Source organism: Schistocerca nitens, chromosome 2 (assembly GCF_023898315.1).
Source record: "Schistocerca nitens isolate TAMUIC-IGC-003100 chromosome 2, iqSchNite1.1, whole genome shotgun sequence".
Classification (NCBI taxonomy): domain Eukaryota; kingdom Metazoa; phylum Arthropoda; class Insecta; order Orthoptera; family Acrididae; genus Schistocerca; species Schistocerca nitens.
This window is the reverse complement of record NC_064615.1, coordinates 702,038,739-702,056,035: the sequence shown is the minus strand read 5'-3', so window position 1 is coordinate 702,056,035 and position 17,297 is coordinate 702,038,739. Positions and strand designations below refer to the sequence as shown.

At 44.0% G+C, this 17,297-nt stretch overlaps 2 protein-coding genes across 2 annotated transcripts in view; both read left to right on the top strand.

Annotated features, from left to right (window-relative positions):
- LOC126236860 (SH2 domain-containing protein 4B-like) overlaps positions 1-17,297 on the top strand; it is a 612,474-nt gene that overhangs the window by 476,201 nt on the left and 118,976 nt on the right. The window lies entirely within an intron of this gene.
- The window catches only part of LOC126235272 (uncharacterized), a 383,181-nt gene that overhangs the window by 355,021 nt on the left and 10,863 nt on the right, over positions 1-17,297 (top strand). The window contains exon 6 of the mRNA XM_049944000.1: positions 13,839-13,851. Within this exon, the coding sequence (XP_049799957.1) occupies positions 13,839-13,851 (13 nt within the window). The remainder of the gene's footprint in view (positions 1-13,838; positions 13,852-17,297) is intronic.

Genomic DNA, 17,297 nt, shown 5'->3' with positions numbered 1-17,297 from the left:
CCGTCACTTTTACCCATCACGACCTCGAGCTAGTTGATAGCTTCACGCTCTTCCCTATGCCTCTCTCTTCTGAACATCTCCACGTTCCTTAATCCGCAATACTCGCCGAGGAAAACAGTAACGTGTCCGAGCAGTATTCGACACCAGCACACAGGAACGCGCTTTCGAACCTTTTGTCCATTTTCGTACCGGAAAAGTAACCTTGCTGATCACGGAGGATCAGTAACTTTTGACTCCCGAAATAATAGCCACTTTAAAATTAAAATGCCGCCCCCAGAGACTACCTGTCGACTCCTCCATTTACAGACCTTCTAACAGCTCCACAAAAATATTTAATAAGTGTAGGAGTTATCTATGTGATGGGGTTTCCAGTCTGCTGCGCTAAACGTGTGAGGTGGCCCTGCAAAAGTTTTCTTCGGAATGTGCTACTCAATATCCGTGGTTGCTGATGGTGGGAAATCTTTAGTTCGTAAGACGTTCTGGTCAACAGGCTAAATTCCTGATTTCCGAAAGCCATTAACAGAACGTAGAATTGTTGAGGGCTTCAAATAAACATTGCCAAACAGGATCACAATTTGGAAGACTATGATCACTTTTCCAGGATTTGATCTCAGTCATTTACCAATATCTTCCCCTTACTACGACTACACTCGAACCATTCTCTACAGACAAAAAACTTTTATACACAAAATCTGAAAAAATCAAAAATAATTTAACGTGGCGCAGAACAGGACAGTACCCCGTTCTGCCCGTTACCCATTCTGCCACAAGAGTACACTTTCAGATTACACAACGTTCAGTGACCACCATGAAACGTAATTGATATTTAAGCTACGTAAGAGGATGGAATTAAGACAATGGTGGAGATTTAATTTAATTGAACAAACATATGTTTACTTACTTGTGTGATTTTAGTACCTGGATATTGCAGAAAAGTATGAAAAACGTATCGACACAGAACAAACAAGAACACAGGACGTAACTGCTTCGATGCATTGTTAGACATAGTTCTAACAATGTCTGAGATATGGCAGCACATAAAAGACAAAAAACACCATTACCTCGTTTTGCGTCACTATCCTGTTCCGCCATATGTTCCCCTAACAGCTTCCGGTTTCTTAAGACATCAAAACAAGTTTTTTTGTGATTCTGAAAGCTGTAGCGGACCTTCCACGCAGATAATTTTCATGATGACAAACTGCCTATTGGCTTCTGTCTCGGGTTCTTCGGCCGACGTTCATCTAATGATTTTTCTGACGTCAGAAAAATCATTAGATGAACGTCGGCCGAAGAACCCGAGACAGAAGCCAATAGGCAGTTTGTCAACAAGTGGCCACGAAAGCCTCAACAATTTTGAATTTTCATGATGTTTAATCTTGTGCGCAAGTTAGCGTACCCAATGGGACCGTTCGATACACACCTGACTGGTAGCTCAATAAATACCACGTTCAAATGCTTTCTGCGCAAGGTATTCCATGATACCACGTGCCCTGTTCCTCCAGCGAGAGCAGAGTGCACTTAATATGGAGTATAAGTCTTATTTCCAGGGCATCTTTGCACATATCGTTCATCGACGTAGCCCCTGGTGGCGCTCATACAAAGTGTTTGATGTTATAAAGTATTACCATCTTTCCAAACATTGCTGTGCTGCTAGTGTGTACGTAACTTCCGCAGTAACAACACACTCAATTTTTACAATAAAATTTTTGTTCTCGTAGTGAACGAGGCGTACTTTTGTTTTCATCTGGCGTCTGAGCGCCATCAGTTATGGAGGACTGCAATCGATGTCGAAAATGGCTCTGAGCACTATGGGACTCAACTGCTGTGGTCATAAGTCCCCTAGAACTTAGAACTTCTTAAACCTAACTAACCTAAGGACAGCACACAACACCCAGCCATCACGAGGCAGAGAAAATCCCTGACCCCGCCGGGAATCGAACCCGGGAACCCGGGCGTGGGAAGCGAGAACGCTACCGCACGACCACGAGATGCGGGCAGTCGATGTCGAATCTAAGGCAAAGGATTGTCTCCGAGTTTCATGCACACAGAAATGAGTGGTATGTTGAGTTAAGACAGAAAAGCCACTGCCAGATCTTTCGAGAACCCTACACCAAAGTAGCTGGAGTAAAGAGTCACACGCACATTCAGTTATCCGTGCTTCTTGTTTGTTAGCCAGATTCCATTTTTGCAATTCATTTGGTTCTTCTTTTTCTTGGATTTTTGCCTCCGTTTGATTTTCTCACATTCTGTCTAGAGATTCTCATCCTTTCCCTTTTCTTCCTCAGCTTTATCGTTACTCTCTCTCCCCCAAAATAATTTCCTTATTCTCTTCGTTATGTAAATACGAACGTCAAATATCATCTTAAAACATACTTCTGCTGAAAATATAACTGTTTCAGCAATGAATTTATGAATAATCCTACATTCGTGCCTTTTATTAAACCAGTGTGAAGAAGAAATTCATCACTGTAGAAAATCATTAAACACATCACCGTACAATTTCATGCCGTTTTAAAGTTACGGATGGATTCAAATAACATTTCAACTCGTGTTTCCCTCAACCAGACGCTCTGAAAATTACATATGTGCTGTTTTTGTGATCAGTTTCACAAGAAAGCCGCCTAGGATCCCTAAAGAAGAAATTTTAGGATGTTGTCAAACCTCACACTACTGTTATTTGTATGTAGTATTATGGTTAGTGTTACTGCCAATGCTGTTTCGAATGAGTTTCATAGCTTGTTGCCAACGCTGTAAGTAGCAAGTGCCCAGCCTATTTTACGTATAGCACTCGAAGGAGTGCCAAATTACACGTTACCTTTATACGAGGAAGCAGAGCAAAGTAGGCAACGTATACGTCTTGTAGCTTCCGTAGAGACTGAGGAGCTGGGGACATACGCAACTAAGAGTTTCACAGCATAAATTGAATACTCTTTGTCGCATCATCATTTCTACAAACAGCTGTATTAAGTGCACTTTGGAGCCACAAGGCTCCATTCTCATGCATAAAAAGTGAGACGCAGTACAAAAATAATTCGCAAGTTTATCGTCTAAACTCGGATTCAAAATGGCTCTGAGCACTATGGGACTTAACTTCTGAGGTCATCAGTCCCCTAGAACTTAGAACTACTTAAACCTATCTAACCTAAGGACATCACACACATCCATGCCCGAGGCAGGACTCGAACCTGCGACCGTAGCGGTCCCGTGGTTCCAGACTGTAGAGCCTAGAATCGCTCGGTCACCACGGCCGGCTCTAAACTTGGGAAAAGGGTAGTATGACACCTGTCGTAGTTGTTGGATGGATTAGCAGTCTCCCCATGTTCGGATGAACGAACTGTACAGTTATTTACACATTTTATGTTTAAAAGTGGACCCTTGGTACTTCGAATTCGATAGCAGTTAAACTGAAAACCAATTAATACAGCTGTTTGGATATAGAAATAAAAGGGGGATGGTAACATTTATTTTCCGTCGTCGGAGGCAGTCTAGTTCCGGTAACAGAAATGAATCAAAGTTTGCAGGGATAAAGGGAGCTCAAAGAAGAAGTGCTATAAACGTTAACCTAAAGCCTGGGAAAGTCCCGCGGTTCGTTGTTGTTCCAGTGGAAGCGACTGCGTGCAACTATGGGTGACGACTTATTTTACCGCAGATAAACTTCCTGCGGAAGCCACACGTGGTGCAAGAAATCCGCAGGAAGTCCAGTTGGCTTCCTGCGGCGCTGCGCGTCTCCAGGCAACGCGCTATCCATCACTGAGGCAGGAGGCAGCTGCCGGCAGCGTCCGAATGTCAGCGCAACATTTCATGGATTGACGGAAAACGAACGAGGCTAACGCAGCTCCCCACTGTATGCGCGTGCAGTCAGCAGCAGACCTTAACAGATTGTACTGTTTCTAAAAGACCGCTCTCAGGCAGCTGATATATGAGGCTATAATCTTTCTACTGTTGCCCTCAAGACTACGAGGGCCATTTCAATAGTCCTGCACATTGTAAAGTAGAATTGAAGAAGATAGTTTATTTTACAAAATACGTTCACCTACTCCGCTGTAATCTCCATTCTTGCTTATCACAGCTTCCTAACGTTTTGTCTATTCGGATAGGACACCTTCATTGTTCAGCTGTCTGATAACTCCGGTCACCTCACTGGAAGCTTCACTGATTGTATCAAAGTGTTTTCCACGTAGTTGTTCCTTCAATTTTGGAAACAAATCAAAGTCTGGTCGGCTCATAACAGGACTGTATGGTGGGTGGGGAAGTATTTCCCATCCATACTCGTATTTGTCGGGCGTTTCTCTCGCTGGTAGGGCGATACGCGGTCTTGGATTATCGTGCAAAATAAGGACACCATCTGCAATCATGTCAGGCTATCTTTGACGAATTTTCGGGCGCAAAACATTTTGCAGAACCACCTGGTGGTACAGACTTGTTACGGACGTCCCTTGGGGCACACTGTAGCTACGACTCCAATCATGTCTTACTCAAAGATCACCGTCAGTTTCATCTTTGATTTTGCAGCGGAATTCTATCGGGCCTGGAGAGTCGGAACTTTTTCATTGTGCCGACTGAGACGTCAGTTCTGGCTCATAATCTCGTTTCTGGGTTTCATCAAGTGCAATGATCCCTTTCAGAAACTGTTCTCCTTCTGTTCGATAACGATTCTTTGGCGACCTGCTTCCTGCTCTTCACTCAGATCATGCGGAGCCGATCTGGTAACAATTTTTCTCATCTTTAACTTTTCGCTTATGATGTAAACTAAAATGACAGACATTCTGGCCTTGTACGCAGTTTCCTCACTTGTTTTTCGTCTGTCATCTCTCAGAATCTCGTTAACGATAACCTGAGAGGTGTAGTCTGTTGCAGTTGATGGCTTTCCACTTCTTGTGTTGCCCTCAGTGCTTATCCGACCTTCAAGGAAAAGAGCAGACCGCCGTGATATTGCGTTACGATCCACTACACTAATCCCACATACCTCTCTCAAAGCGTTGTAAATCTCCATTTGATTCTGTCTAGGTAGGGATTCGATTTTGATGTAGGAATGCTAGTCATTACGTGTAATCCGACCAGAGTCGGATTCAGCTTTCATTTTAAAATATGAATTACTGACGACACAGCCACGCGAACCAGCAAACACGCATACGATCGTCGCGGCTAAGTCTCACTCACAATTGCCATAAATTTCAATTTGATCACGCCACCGTAACGGTGGCGCATGTGGGATGTGCAGGACTTTTGAAATGACCCCCGTAGTTCTTTTATTTTTTCGCCGTTCTACTTACCGTGTCGAAATTCACGAATTTGGTGTAATCGCTCATTCGTGACCTGACAATTTCGTTCTCATCTTGAGACCTTCTATCAAATCTGACGCCACACTACCCTAGCGCAGGAAAGGAGTGTGCCCGTCTACTTGTAAACAGCCTAAATTTAGTTCTTTATCAAATGGTTGAAATGGCTCTGAGCACTATGGGACTTAACAACAAAGGTCGTCAGTTCCCTAGAACTTAGAACTACTTAAACTTAACTAACCTAAGGACACCACATACATTCATTCCCGAGGCAGGACTTGAACCTGCGACCGTAGCGGTCGCGCGGTTCCAGACTGAAGCGCCTAGAACCGCTTGGTCACACAAGCCGGCGATTCTTTATCCTTGTACCAACCGTCTATATGTTGTTCAAATGGTTCAAATGGCTCTGAGCACTATGGGACTCAACTGCTGTAGCGGTCTTGCGGTTCCAGACTGCAGCGCCTTTAACCGCACGGCCACTTCGGCCGGCGTCTATATGTTGTATATCTGAGGAAGACCAGGCAAACAAGGCTGACATCCGCATAGGTTACCTCTATGGAAAAACTCGTAAAAGTACATTCATTTTGGTCGATGTCCTCTTCATATTGAGCCGGCCGACTTGTTACAAGCGTTCGACCTGTTACCTCTCAGAAAGAGTTAGATCTTTGCTTTCTACACTACTGGCCATTAAAATTGCTACACCAAGAAGAAATGCAGATGATAAACGGGTATTCATTCGTCAAATATATTATACTAGAACTGACATGTGATTACATTTTCAGGGTGCAGAGATACTGAGAAATCGGTACCCAGAACAACTACCTCTGGCTGTAATAACGGCCTTGATACGCCTCGGCATTGAGTCAAACAGAGCTTGGATGGCGTGTACAGGTACAGCTGCCCATGCAGCTTCAACACGATACAACAGTTCATCAAGAGTAGTGACTGGCGTATTGTGACGAGCCAGTTGCTCGGCCACCATTGACCAGACGTTTTCAGTTGGTGAAATGTAACGTCCACTGTTCAAAGTGCTGTCAGTGCGAACAAGAGGTGACCGAGACCTGTAACCAATGGCACCCCATACCATCACACCGGGTGATACGCCAGTATGGCGATGACGAATACACTCTTCCAATGTGCGTTCACCGCGATGTCGCCAAACACGGATGCGACCATCACGATGCTGTAAACAGAACTGGATTCATCCGAAAAAATGGCGTTTTGCCATTCGTGCACCCAGGTTCGTCGTTGAGTACACCATCGCAGGCGCTCCTGTCTGTGATGCAGCGTCAAGGGTAACCGCAGTCATGGTCTCCGAGCTGATAGTCCATGCTGCTCCAAACGTCGTCGAACTGTTCGTGCAAATGGTTGTTGTCTTGCAAACGTCCCCATCTCTAGACTCAGGGATCGAGCCGTGGCTGCACGATCCGTTCCAGCCATGCGGATAAGATGCCTTTCATCTCTACTGCTAGTGATACGAGGCCGTTGGGATCCAGCACGGCGTTCCGTATTACGCTCCTGAACCCACCGATTCCATATTCTGCTAACAGTCATTGGATCTCGACCAACGCGAGCAACAGTGTCGCTATACGATAAACCGCAATCGCGATATGCTATAATCCGACCTTTATCAAAGTCGGAAACGTGATGGTACGCATTTCTCCTCCTTACACGAGGCATCACAAGAACGTTTCGCCCGTCAACGCCGGTCAACACCTGTTTGTATATGAGATATCGGTTGGAAACTTTCCTCATATCAGCACGTTGTAGGTGTCGCCACCGGCGCCAACCTTGTGCGAACGCTCTGAAAAGCTAATCATTTTCATACCACAGCATCTTCTTCCTGTCGGTTAAACTTCGCGTCTGTAGCACGTCATGTTCGTGGTGTAGCAATTTTAATGGCCAGTAGTGCATTACATCTACACCAACGAAAAACACAATGCAATGAAAGGAAGAAGGAAGTGGTTTAACTTCAAAAATGGTTCAAATGGCTCTGAGCACTATGGGACTTAACATCTGAGGTCATCAGTCCCCAAGACTTAGAACTACTGAAACCTAAGGACATCACACACAGCCATGCCCAAGCCAAGATTCGATCCTGCGACCTTAGCAGTCGCGGGGTTTCGGACTAAAGCGCGTAGAACCGCTCGGCCACAGAGGCCCGATTAACTTTCCGTCGTCGGCTAGGTTATTAGCTACCGAACACGGTAGGATAGAACACGTACAGAGGTTGGAAAAAAATATGAAAACGCCGCGAAAAAGGCGTGTTTCAACATATATGCAGGTGCTAGCCAAGTTTGCAGGTTACACTGTTGTATTTGACAACGAACGATACCTATGAAATCTCCTCATTAGTTTGTGAGTGTCCATCGTGGTCAAACTAGTTTCTGTGTAGTTGTGAGTGCGTTATGTCGGAGCTAAGCGACTTCGAACATGAGCTAACTCTTGGTGCTCGTACGGTTGGTACTTCCGTAACCAACGTAGTCGAAGCGTCTGGTATTTCATAAGGCAAAGTATCGAAGATTTATATCGCATACAGGGAAAGAGGTAAAAATCGTCTCGAAGTCATAACGCGGACTAAAGTGCGTTCTGAATGATGGCGACGGACACTCACTGAAGAGGACTGTGACGAAAAATAACAGGACGCAGCTACAGAAGTCACCCTCGCCTGTCAGAAGTCGCGACTTTCATTTCTGGCCAAGCCCTGAACATACCATAAATCTGGACGAATCGGTGTTGATGAGTAGGCGCGGCCGCCTTGTCAGAGCTGTCCGCTGCCCCCGGTGTCCATTGCGCGGCGGCCCGCCAGTAAGGACGCACCTTCCCGTCAGCTGTCTGAGCGGAGAGAGCGACAGCAGGGATGCAAATGCAGCGCGTCGGCGGCCCAGGAATGCAGCGCTGGCGAAACGCCGTTGCAGCACAGCACAGCACAGCACAGCACAGCACACCGCGCCACGCCAGCTGGGGAACGGCGTCCAGATCGCGGATCAACGCCGGCCGCTCTGTGCAAATGTCACGTCTCAGGCGTGATGCCCCTGCGGCTGCGAGCCACGGAAGTGGCGCTACTTGAGCAGCGTGCAGCACCTTACCAGTTGTATTTCTGGAGGAATTAGTCAATTTATTGGGTTGGTACATAAGTTCTTAGAGTTTCTCCGTTAGTTTAGTAAGCACAACAGATACACATAACAGAGACTTTAATCGTCCATAGTATATTTTTCAATAGTTACAACACTCTGCCAACGGTGAGGTAACTCTTCGATTTGGCGACTTTAGAAATCACGCGCTTTTGAGGCGAACAACTCGTTTGGAGCGCATTTTCATCCGGAGAGGAATTATCTTCAAGGTTGTTCGATTGAGAGCGGAAAAAGTGAAAAATCTGAGGACTATAGAATAGATGAATCAGAGCGCAGGATTAGGTGAATAGAGCGATTGCTGACTGACTTCCCAACCCAACTCCTGTGTAGCGTTTTTTGTCAGACTAGCTGAAACCGCGACGCGTTATCGTGAAGTAGCATCACTTCTCTGGTCGTTGTTCTAGGACTGCGTCTCAAAGACGTCTCAGCTGTTGGCAATAAACATAAGCAGTGGTGGATAATGCTTGGCGAAGAAATTAATAGTATATCGCACCGTCACTGTTCCACCACATGCATAAGATTTTCTTTTGTGTATGCGTGTAGGTATTTGTAAGGGGGGTTGCTGCTTTGTTTGGGACCATCCATTCCTTTCTTTTCCTTAATTTAGCACAAAGACACCATTTCTCGTCACCAGTAACGATACAGTGTAGGAATGGTCTGTGTTGTTTACGAGCCAATTAATGACGAGCAGGCAGAGATGCAAATAGGGCCACCCGCTGAATTTGTGGTTTTGACTTAGAGCCTGCGGCATCCATAACCTGATTTTTGAACCTTCTCCATGCAGATATCGCACGATTGTCGAAGGATCACAGTTCGTTACATACGCCAGTCCTCGAGTACCCTGACGTAGATTATTGTGCATTAATACGCCCAAACGGTCTTCATAAAACCCTAAAGGTCTTTCCGAACGTGGAGAGTCACTAATGTCAAAACGGTCCTTCTTGAAACGATAGCATCATTTTCTTGCGGTGCTCTGTCCAGTGGCAACATCCCCATAGAAGGCGGAAATGTTTCTGGCTGCATCCACTGCTGTAACCCCTCTACTGAAATCATACAGACGAATATGTCGGAAACGTTCCGATTCCTTCACTTGGAACTCTGTTCTCTAGCGTGAATTGCAAATAAGAAATGACAGTCGATAACTAAACCCATAGCAACCAGAATACCAACATGTAAAACAAAAACGGTACGATCTTATGCGCCAGCCTAATATTTGCAAACTCTCTGAAGGATGAGCTCAAAAATGTTCAAATGTGTGTGAAATCTTATGGGACTTAACTGCTAAGGTCATCAGTCCCTAAGCTTACACACTACTTAACCTAAATTATCCTAAGGACAAACACACACACCCATGCCCTAGGGAGGACTCGAACCTCCGCCGGGACCAGCCGCACAGTTCATGACTGCAGCGCCTTAGACAAGGATGAGCTGCATCATAATATTTCCAGAAGAGAATTATCCTTACACTGCCGAGCAAAGGAGACTAGGTACTTTTCAGATTTATCAAAGATGCCACACAAGAAAGAAAGTACACTAATGTAATGTCTCCTTCAGAAAATAGAACTCAAGTTGTTTTTCGCGCCCTAGCTTTTTTCCCCAAACTTCCATCTGTAAATTCCTCCTTGACATAGCTCTCCTGACTCCGTCTTCTGATGTTGTTGTCGGTCTTTCTGTTCTTCTTTTATTAGTTGGAATCCATTCCATCAACTTCTTACATCATATGTTCTCAACCAAAACAAGTACTTGCGCGTACTATCTCAGTCGTTTTGCTTCGATTGTATCCATTACAGTGGTACTCATGTTCATTTTCTTATGTATCTCTTCATTTTTAATTTTGTCCCTTAGTGTCAACCTACATCAACGCCTCCAAAACCACATTCCCATTGACAGTAAGTTCCTCTTAATTCTTTCCGACATTTCCCACGTATTTAGCACATGTCAAAATTTGGCAATATCCAAAAGATTAAACGCTGTAAGTGACGATGTGTTGAGTTGTCATGATGTGAAGGCGAGAGTTACTCCTAACATACGCAAGACGGAGAACGCGGTAAAGAAAGAGCTTGCCTTGCGTTAGAGGGTGAGGGACAAGGGACCGTCACCCTCGCAACCACTTTCATTAGTTTTGGGTTTATAAAACTTTCCACATCAGACGCCTGTCCCACGTCCCCATGCATCGCTCAGTATGTATCCGCTTGCCTTTTGTGGGCATTCATACTGATGCTTATGACTGAATATCAGTTGATGCGTGAGTGAGCTAACTTATTGTCAAATTCAGTACTGCCACCTTTCGTCAGACTATATTCCTCAGTCAGCTGCTGATTATCAGGAATTCCTCAGGCTTAAGCGCTGGCAGTGCTAGGTGCAGCATAGCCTTATCGTGTGCGTACCTCCCACTAAGTGATTAACACCGCAATCTCACGGTACATTGTAAATGCTGGACACCTACAGCCGTAGTTTCAAACCATCCTTTCAAATACTTCAGGCATCCCTTATCTCAAATGCCAGTTCTAGTACACGTATCTACGTATTCACAGCTTCATAGAATTTCGAAACAATACTGTGCAACAGTACAAACCCCTTTATCCAGTTTTTACAGAAAACTCATCTTTGCTGCTGTAAATATACCTCCTAAAACAAATTTGTCTATTCTTTGCAGTTTGTTTCCATATACTGCGGTCTGTTTACAGAACAGGTGGCTGCATCGGTATGACTCTTCCAAATGTTTTCGCTTGCTGTTCCCCTAAATTCTAAATTGAGGCACTCTCGCGAAAGAGAAGTGCGCAGACTGCAAACAATATTGTAAAATGAAGGAGTTTTTTGGCTGACGTGACGGTCTCAGTGGGCTGTATAGATCGTTATGGCAAGACTGGATATTGAATCATACACATCTAATTTATGTATAAGAAATTCTGTCACTGTGAGCTCCTCGATTTCCTGTAAAACGCATCTCCCGCTGTAAAACGTTAGTTTAAGAACTTGTTAAGAGTGAAACTCAAATGCAACCAGTAAATGTTTTTCAGATATTATTTGTTGGGCACGTGAGGCTCTGGTTAGCAACATTATTCGACATAACCTCTCCCATTCAAACGGAATTACCTAAATGTCCATAGAGAAGAATTTATTTGGGAGTCTGTGCTATCAGTCGTCCACCACCTCTTCATTAGACCGAAACTGTCGCTCAGGGGAAGGTCTAGAGAAGGAACGCAAACTTCATGACCATAATTGACGCCGTGCATTGTCATTTTACAGCAACACACGACAGCAGTTCTGTTTGTTTCTATATGATATCATACCAAAGATGATCCTTTTCAAGGTCTGAGTACGCTGAACCGTTGGTAGAGGTTCCTTACGATGTGTGGTAGTCAAGGATTATGCCGTTTTCGTCCCACAAGAGGGGCTGTATGGACTTTTTATCTGATGGCCATTTTCGAAATTTCTTTCTTCGTCTCTGGTTGGTGGTAATGGTCGCAGGTTTCGTCGTTGGGGACGATTTCTGCAGTAAAATCATCACCTTCTCGTTTAAAGCGCCGACGGAAATGTGCACAATCGTAAACCCGTCCGTTCAATAGACTGCTGGTGGAGCACCCATCTTTCAAACGCTTTTTGAAACCGGGCCAGATCATTCAAATGGTGGCACCCTGAGTCATGACAAATAATTTCAATGGAGTGGCAATGCCACATGCCTCGTCTGGACAAGTCATATGTGAGGGATGCACTCTCTGCGAACTTCAGACTCCATTTGTAGAGTTGCTGCTTTAACAGGCATCCGATGTATCTTAATAGGCGCACACATTCACTACGAAGAAACCAAGAAACCAAATAAGCCAGCCGGTGTGGCCGTGCGGTTCTAGGCGCTTTAGTCTGGAACCGCGTGACCGCTACGGTCGCAGGTTCGAATCCTGCCTCGGGCATGGATGTGTGTGATGTCCTTAATTTAGTTAGGTTTAACTAGTTCTAAGTTCTAGGGGACTGATGACTATAGATGTTAAGTCCCATAGTGCTCAGAGCCATTTGAAACCAAATAATGCTGTTGGTCCGTGATGCTTGTTGCTGGTGGGACGTCCATATTTCCTATGGCGAAGTTCGTATCGCATGTGCACTAGGTAACAGCGCCGTGTCTATGCACAGTAATGTCAACATATATACCAAGCTGTAGACCACTGCCGGCCTTGGTGGCCGTGCGGTTCTAGGCGCTGCAGTCCGGAACCGCGGGACTGCTACGGTCATAGGTTCGAATGCTGCCTCGGGCATGGATGTGTGTGATGTCCTTAGGTTAGTTAGGTTTAAGTAGTTCTAAGTTCTAGGGGACTGATGACCTAAGATGCTAAGTCCCATAGTGCTCAGAGCCATGTGTGAGCAGACCACTTTTCGACCTCTTATTACAATTTTTTTTATTTGCCTCAGCCTTGCATATCAGTACACCTGTTTTCTTAGATTCATGTCCACGTAAAAAGAGTGACTGTGAAATGAAGAATATAAGCAAAGATGACTGGGGTAACGAGAGGCCTCTGACACCGTGAGAACAGATTAGCATTGTGTTCCACTTTATTGTATTTTTTCTTTGGGCAACATCTACCATAGAGCCAATAACAGTTATATTCGTACAGGCTTAACATCAAGTTACAAAAAACTAACAGAATAAGCTGACTATTGTGAATGCTATGGTAAAATACTAAAGGGATATAATTATAGTCATGATTACATTACGTAAAAGCCTCTTCTTAAAATATATTCATATGTAGTTTCTTACTCAATATGTTAGGAGTCCTCATACACAAATATAAGTTCTTAAACGTAAAAACAAATTATACAAAGATACAACGCTTTATTCCAACAACCAGGCTGTCTCCATAACGTTACTTTAACGAAATGGACTGCTGGTACAAAGTTTAAATCTGAATATTCGTATTTTTAGGTACTCCGCTAAATATGCTCCTTCCGTATTATAAGTAATCCAGCACGTCGATGAGTCTCGTTGTTGAATTCTGAGAAGGACAAAGTGAGTCAACTAGGAGAGATAATTGGCTACAGGCCTTCCATCGTCACAACTCACGGAGGCAATTAAGTAATTTTTCGCACAAACTTCCAGGAAGACCGAGGCAGTTAATTTTAATCTCGTTTTGTGACACAAGTTCACCTTTAAGAATTGCATGAGAGGGAGCAACAACGATGTTTTGTCTGACATGTTCACAGTCAGTTTCCCTGTTAAGAATAGCTCGAAGCAGCAAGAATCAGTTACCACCTAAAGCACACCGGGATACTATCAGAGTGTGCAATAGTATAAGACATACTGTCCGAGGGAAAGGCTCAATTATTTAAAAGTGAAAACGATCAGAAGCATAAAACTAAGTGCCTGTAAATATCTACCGACGGTGCCACGTATTCTTCATCACATTAGCATAATGTGATGGTTTGTCTGTTTTAGTGATCTGGAGATGGTCAGTATGGACCGAAAAAGAATGGTTCAAATGGCTCTGAGCACTATGGGACTTAACATCTGTGGTCATTAGTCCCCTAGAACTTAGAACTACTTAAACCTAACTAACCTAAGGACATCACACACATCCACGCCCGAGGCAGGATTCGAACCTGCGACCGTAGTAGTCGCGCGGTTCCGGACTGAGCGCCTGAGTACGGACCGAAACCGATAGTCTGACGACAGATTTTGTGATTGTAGACTGGAAACAAATTCTATATTGTTAAACAAATGCTTGATTAATCTGATGACTCAGTTGATTCGATGACTCAGTTGGGATCTCTCTCAATTGTTTAGGCACTTGATCGGTGCAGTAAAACTGACAGCAGAATTCTTCATTTTGATCAAAGACGGTGGAATACATCATCACCATGGACATTCGACTGTATTACATCCCGCTGTAGTTGTGTTTCCGAATATTTTGTGGTATTATGCATTTCATATATTTGTATACCAATTCTTTTTTTCTTTCTTTATGACCTGCATGTGTTATATACATTTACTGTAGGCCACTTGTGTGTAATTAATTCATGTGGTGTACGCTATACGCTAAGTAAGTAAATAGACAAACTGTATAATTTTGCATATAAGGAAAACGAAATTTCGACATGCAAGGGGTCCTCTTAAACATATCGAACATAATAGAAGCTGTTTCAAAGACTTTGGAACAAACTTCTGGAGGCGATAAACCACGTTATAATCAGAAACTTCTGTTTTACCTTTCACGTGGACGATAGGCAACACACATTGCATACTAGAGTGCTTACGCACTGTCGCCTCTCAATGGCAGAACAGTAATGAACGAAGCCAGGCGTCGCCGGACACACCAGGGAACATTTTGTCTTCAAACAAGTTGTTCCCGTTTACGTGATTTGGCACCCCGAGACGTTTGGCACAAAGATTTTCAAACAGCCTGTATAAGGAAATTAAGGGAGCCCCGGATGGAACGGTCATTATACAGAAATATGAGAGGAATCCACATTCGAAGCAAAAAGATCCAGTAAATATGGGCTCCAAAATGTATACCATCAGAGCTACGGGCATTTGTTCATCTTCGCTACTGTGAAACTCATCTCTTGTACCAAACAAGTGCTCATAGCTCTTAAGGTATACATTTATTAGACTTTCCTGCTTCGAATTATCGTTTCTACCTCATCCCTGAATATTGATATTTCCTTCCGAGACCCCCTGTACATAAAAACCAGCGTCCTATACACTGCAGATTTTTCTATCTACCTGCTCCATGTAAACAGACACTCCTTCTGTTTTTCTGATTTTCGTATTAAACTCTGGACTACTTGCGACAGTAACAGAACGAGAAATTTGAATTTCATAACTTTCAGAGCATACCGAAAGAAGCTACATGCCTTGATTCAACTGCTGTTTAAATATAACATTTCCACACGATTAAAAATAATTGGCAAACAATTCAGAAAAACTTTTACTGCCTATTTACAGACCAACGAATCAGCCACTGCTGTAAGTGACCTCCGTCAGTGTACTGATATGTCCCTCCTTCGCCGATACCTGCCAACAGATAATTTAAACAACCTTCAGTAGATATCAGATCGTCCTCGCTCCTGCAATCGAGACACACATTGAGTTCGATGACGATCTTGATAGAATAACACTAGAAACAGGACAGAGTAACAGTGTATAAGACCTGCATGTGGCGCTGGCCCAGTAGTCAATACACCAGACGGATGACCCCTGCCTACAGTGGTCGAAACGTTAAAACATGACAAATAGTTCACATACCTGGAAAAATTGCCTTGAACATAACGACCGCCAGGGAAGCGTGTGCACGTGCCAGGTATTTTATTCAAAGTGAAACTGAATTTACAATTTTAAGTTGATGCCACAATTTCCAGTTAAATCGTCTGCAGTAGTTTCTCGTTGCTGTGGTAATAATAATATTCTATTTGTAAAGATACCTACACCCAGTTGGCTATTTTATAGTGATTACTTGTCATGGGAGTAGACGCTCTACTCTGCTACTATTAAAACATGCGCGATGAAGTTAATGGACGGTAAAAAAATTGAGCAATGGATACTTTACTTACCGGATGACATCTATAACAAATTTAATGGTTGAGACATAATTTGTGTCAAGAAATAGCATCGAAATAGCTCGTTATGATGTATGTAACGTTCACGTTATGCTCCTTACGCTACTTTAGTCAGTGGGACAATTTGGTAAGGAAGGACTAGCAAATTACAGGTAAATTCTTACAACAAAGTAAAATCTGATTTCAGTCAATGTTTATAATGCTATTTATTAGGAACGAATAGAGTTGTTACACGGCGGAATATTCGCTTCTTGAAAACAAACAACATTGAATTACAAACACGCGGGATTTTCGATGTAAGTTACATAAAGCTAACTCTATTTTTTCCTGAGGAAGTTATTACGTTATGTTAATTGATTGTTAAGTTGATTTACAATGAAATAGTTCTGTTTCTTACATAATTTTTTGCTGTAGGGCACCAGCACTCCAAGAAACTTTGGCCAAAATCAGTGAACATCCCACGTAGTGCACAACGTAATTCTCATTGTGAACCGCCGTCTGACGATGAACCCGTCGGTTCGAAATCGATAACTCCACAACTTGTTCCCAACAAACAGAGTTATTAACAGTGCCAGTTGCTGTATTTACCTTGCTGTAAGAATTAACCTGTATTTTCTCACAGCCACGGTCTCACCACTACAGTTTCCGACAAAATAGCAAGTAGCGCTAAAAAATTAGTTTGCATTGAAGGAGAATTACTACCTCCCTTCGAGCAAGTTTCTGGTTGAGAGGGTACTGAATAAGTTTGTCACGTGCTGTAAGTGGCAGCGGAGTTGTCGCTGCCTAGATAGAGAACAGCGCGTGTCACATTACACAGCTTTTTACACTCCCCAGCCTAGCGACGTTTCCAGACGCGTCAAGGCTGTGTCAGGCAGTATATAGGGCGAGGGTGGACCCCGCTTTGTGTGTAAATTAGCTGCACGAGCGCGCGGGGTCCGCCCGCATAGCGCCGCGGATCCCGCACCGCCCCTTGGTGCCAGCCGTCGCAGACACAGACAGCCGTCTGTACCTGTGGCTCGCCAGGAGACCCAGGCGGGTGTGCTGGAGGGTGCGTATTCCACCAGATTTATTTCCCTCGCTTTCTTACCGCATTCGCGGTCCGTACGCGGAAAGAATAATTGTCAATGCCGGTCTGTATGTGGGGAGACGGCATCCTCGAATTAATAAACTACAGAGCAACTATTAAGGTATATCCACACGACGCCATACTATTTTCCATGTTCGTAATCGCAGGCGCACAGGAATAAAAGGGAGTGCACAGAAAGTCATGGAAAGAACACATTTACGCGTGGGGGGTTGTCGTGTCTACTCGTCTACTCGTCGCCTCTTTGCGTAAGCA